At 38.3% G+C, this 10,127-nt stretch overlaps 1 protein-coding gene across 1 annotated transcript in view; it reads left to right on the top strand.

Moving 5' to 3' along the window:
* Positions 1 to 10,127, top strand: part of ZNF568 (zinc finger protein 568) — a 181,482-nt gene that overhangs the window by 27,801 nt on the left and 143,554 nt on the right. The window contains exons 4-5 of the mRNA XM_006164675.3: positions 2,063 to 2,189; positions 2,731 to 2,826. Of these exons, the coding sequence (XP_006164737.1) occupies positions 2,063 to 2,189; positions 2,731 to 2,826 (223 nt within the window). The remainder of the gene's footprint in view (positions 1 to 2,062; positions 2,190 to 2,730; positions 2,827 to 10,127) is intronic.

The raw sequence follows: 10,127 nt of genomic DNA, 5'->3' as shown, positions 1-10,127 counted from the left end.
TTGCTGGACCTCCATGTAGCCAACCACAGTTCAAGTCCCGGACCCAGTGGCTTAAACTCATGCCAGGCACGTGTGAGTGTGTGCCCAAGATTCCAAGAGGAGAATGGAGGAGAAGGTATTGCAGCGTGACCATCCTCCCTGGGGAGTGATTTCTCACTTTCTGTCTCTCTGTCTGTCTGTCTTTCTAGTGAATGTACGTGCCCTATAGCAAAAACCTCTCAAAAAAAAAAAACCTTAAATTCTTGGCCCAGTCAGCCCAAACATGCTGGGCATTTATGCCAGCACCCAAGATCTAACACTAGAGAACTGGAGAGAGGAGATCATGGCATAACCAAACCCCTGGCATTTGCTCCTCTTATTTCTCTTGCTATCATGTGTGCACGCATGTGCTTTATCATGAATAAAAAAAATAAAATGGACGATAGTAGCTATGTCATAGCTTGACTAAGAAAATTTAAAACACTAAGATATTTATAAAAAATTATAACATTACCTGGCACATGATAAATAGTATATGACAGTATTAATATTGATGACAGTAATAATGTCAACATGATACTTTCTCAGAAACATTAATCAAAATTCATGCTTTGGTGATTTCTATTTTTGTTTCCCTTTTCTCTCATCTCATTTGTGCTATTTCTTGAATAAATTCCTCTAAGTGTAAGATATATGGGTGCTTTTCTTTCAAAGAGCCTCTGTAGATAAAAGATTTTGTTCTTATTTCTTTGTTCAGATATTGAAATTTTAAATGGAGAACAGCTAGGTATTTTGATCAAATCACTTTCTTTTCCAGAAATCTCTTGTTTGTTTCTACGCTTCTGTTATACCTCTCTTGTCATTTTAATTCTCATCCTTCGATTGTAAATAAAACTAACAAGACAAAACCCTGAGTCTTTTTCTTTGATGCTTAGCTGTTAATTCTGTCCTTGGGCCTATTACTTACTATATATATTCCCTGTAGCCACTCACTTGCTTCAGCCATGGATTCAGTTTCCTATTTTAGGTTGATGACTAATAACTCCTCATCTCCTTCCTTCCTACGACTAACCAAATAGTAGATATTACCACTTAGAAGTCCTGTAGGAATTTTGATCTTTGCATGTTTAAATTTTCACACTTTTTCACCTTCTCCTTACCTTATTTCTGTTGCCTCTCCATGTTTGCCATGCTCTCTCTCCCTACAGCATATAACCACCTACTCAATTTTGAGCTGTTTATCTGTGAGTCATGCCTATCTCTTCCTCCTCTGCCACAGCCCCGTGAAAACCAGTGACCACTGTGTCCAGCTTTCTGCATAAAAGATGATGAATTAATAAGTTTACTGATTCAATAATTAACATATGCCTATAAGATATTTCCTCTATGGTTTATTTTCCCTAATAGTATTATACAAAATTAGGTAAATATGAAGAACCAGATAGGCAGTTTTTAGTGAATTCTGACCTCTGGATGCTATTTAAATGAGTTTTTTGTTTGTTTTTAATTATTTGATTTTATTATTTTTTAAATGATTCTATTTTATTTATTAAATTTTAAAAAATAATTATTTATTTTATTTATTATTCTTCAGTTTGACCAGGGAGAAAGACAGAGAGACAGATAGAGAAAGAAAACAAGCCTCCAGGTCCAGGACTCGAACCGCAGTGAGTAGGAGTCTAGTGCCTTAACCACCATGCCACCCACCAGCCCTATTATTATTATTATTATTATTTTAATTTGACCAGAGAGAGACAGAGAGAAAGAGAAAGGGAAAGTTAGAAAACAAACTACCACGTCTAGTACTCATACCATGGTTGGCCATGTGGGAGTCCAGTGCCTTAAGCACCACATCACCTCCCAGCCCCTATTATTATTATGTTTTAATTTGACCAGAGGTAGAGAGAGAGGGAATTTGAGAAAGAAAGCCTTCAGGTCCAGGACTTGAACCGTGGTCTGCCATATGAGAGTCCAGCTTCTTAACTACCATGTGAACTGCCAACCCCAGCTAAGTGAGTTAAGTGTTTTGACCACAGTTCCTAATTCTGATATATTCTAATTAGTTAAGGTTGTGATTTTACAGAAAACAGTGACATTTAAGGATGTGGCTGTGGATCTCACCCAGGAAGAATGGCAGCAAATGAAACCTGCTCAGAGGAACTTGTACCGGGATGTGATGCTGGAGAACTATAGCAACCTAGTTACAGTAGGTAAGGGTAGGTTTTCAATTTAATAGAATTTTTTTTTTCAATTTTTGAAAAATGTGAAGACTTAAATTTGCCAGATGAGTCTAGGCTTTTCTTTTTTCATGTGATTGTATAAGCCTCAGTCATTCGGGTAAAGGCTAATTACTTTGTGTCGTTGTGGAAGTTTCTTCATTCTCATCCTTCATAAGTTTTCAGCTTAGACACAGGGCAATATCTGGATAGTTGTTTACAGTATTAACATCTAAGTCCTTAGGACCAGCAAATAGTAAAAATGGTTATGTAGCGGAACTCCCACGTAGTTGATTGTGGTTCCAGTCCTGGACCTGGCAACTTAAAACTCACGCCACGCATGTGTGCATGAAAGCCTGAGAAGAGAATGGAGAAGGAATTGTGGCGTGTTCATCCCCTTGGGGAGTTGGGGGGGATGAATTCTTACTTTCTGTCTCTCTGTCTCTGTCTGACTCTCCAGCAAGTATACACACCCTATAGCAAAAATCTCTCTTAAAAATAAAACATCTGAATCCTTTGTTATTTCTCATAATAGGTTGTCAAGTCACCAAACCAGATGTGATCTTCAAGTTGGAGCAAGAGGAAGAGCCATGGGTGATGGAGGAAGAAATGTTTGGGAGGCATTGTCAAGGTGAATAAGTGAAAAGTAACTGAATAATAAAACCACATGATAATTGTTCAGTGAGGGACTAATACCATTTTACATTTTCCAAGATTATTTTTAAGGACCCTAGTCTTTGAGATTAACAAATGGTATGAATGCTTTAGATTACTGAGATATTTCCAACTATTATTTTTTCTATATTGGAGCTATTTTCCTTTTCAAGTTTTAGAGAGCCAGTAGCCTCATCTTATTTCAAGATAGCAACCATTCCTAATTCATTTATAGCCCTATTTTGGGGAATACTGTTCCTCTCTGCAATCTTTGGACTATCTCTTTCCTTTATGTTCATGATTTTATTGTCTTATGTGTTCAGTATTTCATGAATGTAGTGTTTTAAAAACATGTTCGTTTCACATTTAGGTTCCTTTTCATTTCTTTTGTCTTTCCATTTTGAAAAGCCACAGGTTTGTGTTTTGCAAAAATGGTCACACTTTCCATTGTACTTCACAATATCACAATCCCATTACCTACACATGTAATGGCTTAGAGATCCCATGGTATCTTCCTCTTTATTCCTACCTTCTGTCTCTTCAATATTTTTTTTGAAAGGTTTTTGCTATAGGGCACATGCCAGAAAGACAGAAAGCAAGAAATCACCCCCCTCCCAGGGGGGATAGCCATTCTCCTCTTGAGATCTTGGGCACTCACGCACATATGCCCAGCTGAGTTTAAGCCACCAGGTCCAGGACTTGAACCGTGACTGACTACATAGGAGTCATGCTACATAGCCATTATGCCAACTGCTGGTCTCTTTTTAATTTTTTTAAAATACAATATATGCCTACTTTCTTGAAAAAATATATAAATTGTCTAAAAGATGCCTTGAAAAGTGAGTCTTCCTCTTCTTCCTGAAACTCAGTTCTTTCCTTTCCTTTCCTTAGATGCATACACTTTTTTCATTTATTCTGGCTATCCTAGATTGTTAATTTTACCATATAAATTATAAAGTCTATTTCCAGAGAAAACCCTGCTAGATATGTAATTTTTAAAATAATTATTTATTTATTATTTATTAGCATTTTTTACATGAGTTTGCCAGAGTGGGGGGTGGGAGTGAGAAAACAAGCCACCAGGTCCACGACTAGAACTGCAGTCGGCCATGGGGGAATTCCAGTGCCTCAACTACCACACCACCTACTAGCCCCTAGATACATAAAGTAGCTTTCAGAGGTTTGACATCTTTCTTTTTTTAAAAGAACTATTTATTTATTTAATTCCATAGAGAGAGGTAAAGTGAGAAAGCAAACCAGGTCCAGGTCCAAGACTCAAACTACATTCAGCCATGTGGGAGTCCAGTGCCTCAACCACCACGCCACCTGCTGGCCCTGATTTGACATCTTTTTAATGCCAACATTTTCCGTCCAAGGACATGATCTGTCTTTGGATCTGTTTACTTTTGTGTCCTTAAAAAATGGAGTTTTCCGTGTTTTCCCTCTGGCTTTTGTACATTTCTTACTGTTTATACCTAAGTATTAGACAGGAGAAAAAAATCAGTACTATAAGAATAATAAAGAAAGGTACGAAAACATTTTTATTTATAGATGATGGGATTGTATCCTAGGAAAACACATAACCAATTTAAAAAAAATTTTTTTGAGAGGTTTTTGCTATAGGGCGTGTGCGCTCGCCAGACAGACAGAGACAGAGAGACAGAAAGCGAGAAATCACCCCCCCATGGGAGATGGTCATGCCGCAATCCCTTCTCCTCCATTCTCCTCTTGGGATCTTGGGCACGCATGCACACGCGCCTGGCGTGAGTTTTAAGCCACTAGGTCCGGGACGTGAACCGCGGTCGACTACGTGGGAGTCCAGCGACATAGCCATTACGCTAACTGCTGGTTCCCCAATTTTAAAAAATGAAACAAACAGTGAGAGATCCCAGGGAGGGATAGGATATCAAATTAACAAAAATCAGTAGCTTTTAGAGAGAGAGATTTTTGCTATAGCACACCTGCACTTGCTGAAGAGACAGACAGAGAGAAAGTAAGAAATCACCTTTCAGGGGATGGCCATACCACAATCCCTCCTCCTCCTTTCCTCTTGGGATTTTAGGCATGCACACACACATGCTTAGTGCAAGTTTGAAGCTGCCAGGTTTGAGATTTGAACCATGGTAGAACACATAGGAGTCCAGCACTTTAGCCACCATGCCACCTGCTCGCTCATCTTTTTTATTTTTTAAGTTTTCTGTTATAGGGTGCATGTACTCACAAGAGATAGAGAAAGTGAGAAAGGAGAGAAAGTAAAAAATCACACCCTGGGTGACTTGGCCACACTACAATTCCTTCTCCACTCTCCACTTAGTTTTTTGAGCACACATGCACATGCACCCAGTGTATTTTTCAAGCAATTAGGTCCAGGACTCCAGTTGCACAGTCAGCCTGGTGAGATCTAGCACCTTAATCACAATGCCACCTGCTGTCCTGAAGAGTTTCTTACTATTTTTGTTGTTTTAAAATATTGGGCCTGGGCCAGGAGGTGGCATGGTAGTTAAGAGCACTGGACTCCCATGTGGCCGACCACAGTTCGAGTCCCAGACTTGGTGGCTTGCTTTCTCACTTTTCTTCTCTCTCTCTCTTTGTCTGTCCCCTCTCTCTCTCTTTTGCTCTGCCCCTCTCTGGTCAAATTTATGAAAGTGAAAGGAAGACAGAGAGAGAGAAAAAGAACTCTGCGAAAGAAGGAAAGAAAATTCTTTAAAAAAATAAATAAAATATTGGATCAAAAGAAAGGAAGATCAAATAATTCTTTAAAAAAATAAATTGGTCAACCCTGTGGCATAGAGGTTAAGAGTCGTGCCTAGAAAGCTGCAGCTCACATGACTGTCTACAGTTTAAATCTCAGTCCCAGCAGCTTAAAAAATATAATGGAGGTGCCATCAGGTGGTGTAGTGGTTAAGGTACTGGACTCCCACATGGCCCATTGTAGTTCGAGTCCCCAATCTGGCAACTTGAAAATCATGCCAGGTGTGTGTGTGTGCATGCCCATAATCCCAGGAGGAGAATAGAGGAGAAGGGGTTGTAGTGCAGCCATCTTCCCTGGGTAATGATTTCTCAGTTTCCTTCTCACTGCCTCTCTGTCTCTCTCTCTGGCAAGAGCACATGCCCTATGGCAAAAACTTTTTAAAAAGAAAAAAAGAAAAAAATACATGCTGGGTGTGTGTGCATGCATGTATGCCCCAAATCCTGACTAGATGGAGAAATGGAGGAGAGCAATGTGACCATACCCCACTGAAGGGCACTTTTTCTCTTTCTGCTGAGTACATGTGCCCAGTGGCAATCAAATCAGTCTATAAAATACATTCTTTTATGGTTTGTGTGATATGAATCCAAATAAGTTCTACATATTGTATTTGGTTACTGTTAATATATCTCCTAGAGGTTTATTTTCATCCACAAGAGTTCCTTTTCTTCTACCCCTCAACCCATCTTCTCTCACCCTTTCATTAGCAGAGAAACCAGGTTATTTGTCCCTTAGAACAAATGTCAGCAGTTTTTCTGTTTGAAAGACCAAACCATGTCTAAGCTTCATGGACCACATGTCTCTGTTGCATATTCTTTCTCTTTTTACTCTCCTACTCACTTTCTTTTAAGACCTTTAAAAATATTAAAACCATTTTTAGTCCACAGGCTATCTAAAAATAGGCTACAGTTATAGTTTGTCAACTCCTGCCCTCGAGTATGTCTTATTCTGAAAATGGCAGTTTACCTTCTTATGGTGTTGTATAATATACTCCTTCATCCTGTTTTCCCTATAATCTACCTTTATTAGATTCAGGTACAGTTCTTTGTCAAGAATACTTTATAGTTGGTGTCATATACATCTAATTGTAGTACATAGGTTTGTCCCACTTTTGGATGTATTGAGATTGATGAGTAGATTCACGTAGTCAGTCAAACTGTTTTAACTTTTTACTTCAGGGTTTTAGCTGCTAGTGATCATTATTGAGTAGATCCATTTTTTAATTAGAGGTTCCTTCTGTTTTATTAGCGCAAATTTTCCCATAAAGAAAAGCTCTCATCAGCTATACATGGCTCTCTATATCCATGGATCTGTGAATTCAACCAACCACTCATTGAAAAAGTTACATTTTTGCTGATACGTACTATGTAATAAGGCCTTCAGTGGTTGTACTGAATTTGACAGACATTTTTTATTGTTACTCCCTAAACAATGCACTGTAACAACTATTTATACAGCATTTGCATTGTATTAGGTATAGTAAGTAACCTAGGGATGACAAAGTATATGGGAGGATGTATATAGCTTACATGCAAATACTATGCCTTTTTAAAAAATTTATTTATTTACAGTCATTCACTATACATCATCAATACAGTATACAAAATGAGATTTTTTCCATTCAGAATACATTGTATATTGGCCCAATCAAGGATATTACCATACCTGTTATCATCAACAAATAATTTTGTATTTCTGTCTCTGATATCTACAGTTGTTTTCTATGCCTTTTTAAAACATCTGATTAATTCACTAAAGATCTAAAATAATTTGAAAACTTTCAATAGCAAGCTCAGCTAATATATACATATCCATGAACATATGTCTGACTTAAAGTATAAACCCCAGTGAGTAAAGTGAACATGTTATAAAGTAGCACCTAGCTGGGGCTATATAGCTTACTGAAGTCATTAAATAGTATTAGTAGGCATTTTTAATGTATTTTTTAATTAAAAAAGAAAAAGCAGTTTTAGTTTTAATTGAACAAAATCAAAAATTGTTAAGAGAAATTACTTAAAACTTAAAGCCAGGGAAAGGGTTGCGATTCAGTTCAACTAGTAGGTAGATAAACCTATCAACAGTTCAAGAGCAGACAAAAATCCTTAAAGATGGAAATAAAAGCATCGAAGAAAATCAGTAATGTTTTAATCTAAAGTCAAAAATTCTATTTCACTAGTTCAGTCTCATGTAATTAATCTCTCTTTTGTTGAATTTGCAGTATTACTATGATCTGACCTTTCCATTTTAACTCCGGAAGTTAGCATTCAACTCCAGATTTATCCCTACCATTATGCTGGCCATTCTCTTGGTTGTTTTTTGTTCTCTTATTTCTGTGTCCAACTTTAGTTTTCTTGGTGTAGCACTCCTTTCAGCACTTTTTGAAGAGCTGGTCTGGTGTTGGTAAATTCTTTCAGGTTTTATTTGTCTGAGAATGTTTTTGTCTTTTTTTCCCATATGAAAGATAATCTTGCTGGGTATAGTATTCTTGGTTGAAATTGTTTTTTTACCTAACACTATTAATATATTTTCCCATTGTTTCCTTGCTCGCATTGTTTCCAATGAGAGGTCTGACATTAGTGTGATGGGACATCCTTGAAAGTAACTTGACATTCCTCTCTTGCCAATTTTAGTATCTTGTCTCTGTGGGTTTTGGTCAGTCTGGCTATGATGTGCCTTGGGAAAGATTTTCTTGGACTGATTGTATGTGGGGTCCTTTGTTCTTAGATCTGGATATTTGAGTGCCTCTCTAGGTTTGGAAACTTTTCTTCCAGGACTTCATGGAATAGATTATCAATGCCCTTATTAATTTCTTCACCTTCTGGGATACCAATGATCCAGATGTTTGGGCATTTAATAGTATTACTCATATGTTATTCTCATTCTTTTTTAGTTGTTTTCTCAGTCTTTTTGGTGAATTTTTCTAGGCCAGAGGATCTGTCTTCTACATCTGAGATTTGATCTTCTGCATGATCCAATCTGCTTTTGATATTTCCTTTTTCTTTCTTTTTTGGAGAGGTTTTTGCTATAGGGTGCGTGGGCTTGCCAGACCAAAAGAGAGACAGAAAGCGAGAAATCACCCCCCAGGGGGGTTGGCCATGCCATAGTCCCTTCTTCTCTCAGGATCTTGGGCATGCACGCACACGCATCAGGTGTGAGTTTTAAGCCACTGGGTCTGGGACGCAAACCACGGTCAACTATATGGGAGTCCAGCGACATAGCCATTACGCTAACTGCTGGTCCCAGCTTTTGATATTTTCAAGGAAGGTTTTGATGTTCTGTATTATAGCCTTCATCTCTAACAATTTTGATTGATTCTTTTTTATGTGTGTCTCCTCTTTCAGATTGTATAAGAACCTTCCTCACCTCCTGGAACTTGTCTCTTTTCTCCTGCACTTTTTGGAGTTGTATTGTCTCTCTTCTCCTTTATCTCTGTTAACTTTGTCACAATGAATATTCTAAATTCTTTATCTGACATTTCCAGAAGTTCCCTTGTATTGTCTGTGGTGGATGAGGAGTTATTCTTTTCTCGTGGGGGAGAGATATTTTCTTGGTTTCTCATATTTCTCATGCTTCTGCGGTTGTTACCAGTCATCTGATTGATGATACATTTTTTGGCGGGGAGAGGTTTTGGCTATAGGGCGCATGCACTCACCAGAAAGTCAGAGAGACAAAGCGACAGAAAGTGAGAAATTACCCCCTAGGGGGGATGGCCATGCTGCAATCCCTTCTCCTCTATTCTCCTCTCGGGATCTTGGGTACGCATGCACATGCACCCGGTGTGTGTTTAAGCCACTGGGTCCAGGACTCGAACCATGGTTGACTACTTGGGAATCCAGTGACATAGCCATTACGCCAGCTGCTGATCCCAGATTATACCTTTCTTCGAGTTAAATCTGAGTATTCAGAGGAATGCTAGAGGAAATGACCTGCAGTCTCTAAACAGTACCGATTTTCTCCCTTTGCATAGCTAATTCAGTGGAAATTGAGGCTTAATCTGATCCTAAAAGTATTCAGATATTTGTCTACTGAGCACCAAGACCTATCTAGATAATTAGTATGTGGAGGCTGAGCAGAAAAGTGAGAAAAGTAAATAAAAGGAAAAGGAAAAGAAAAAAACAAAAAGAGATAAAAAAAGAAATGATTAAAAAAAATTTTTGAGCAAAAAATAAAAAATAGAGAGACAGGATAAATAGGGTGTTGTAACCTGTCTCCTGGCTAGATCTGGGAGGCAGGTGGGTGAAGTCTGGGCAGAAGGTCCTCGGTGATCCTAATCCCTGAATTGGGGCCACTCAGAATTCAGATATAGATGGCAGTTGATTGGCTTGTCTTGGCTCCTGGCTAGGTCTGGTGTGCAGGAGGGTGAAGTCTGGGCAGAAGATCTTCAGTGGTCCTAATCCACTATGCCATTTTATATATGGAACTCGAGCCTTTATAGAGGTTCTAGAACCTATCTTCTGTTAATACCAAGGGCTATCTATTTTCAATTATCCTGTAATACAATTTTTACAGGCCAGGAAAAAGTTATAATG

The sequence above is a fragment of the Tupaia chinensis genome, unplaced genomic scaffold, assembly GCF_000334495.1.
Source record: "Tupaia chinensis unplaced genomic scaffold, TupChi_1.0 Scaffold143654_1, whole genome shotgun sequence".
Taxonomy (NCBI): domain Eukaryota; kingdom Metazoa; phylum Chordata; class Mammalia; order Scandentia; family Tupaiidae; genus Tupaia; species Tupaia belangeri.
This window is presented reverse-complemented; position numbering and strand designations above follow the sequence as displayed.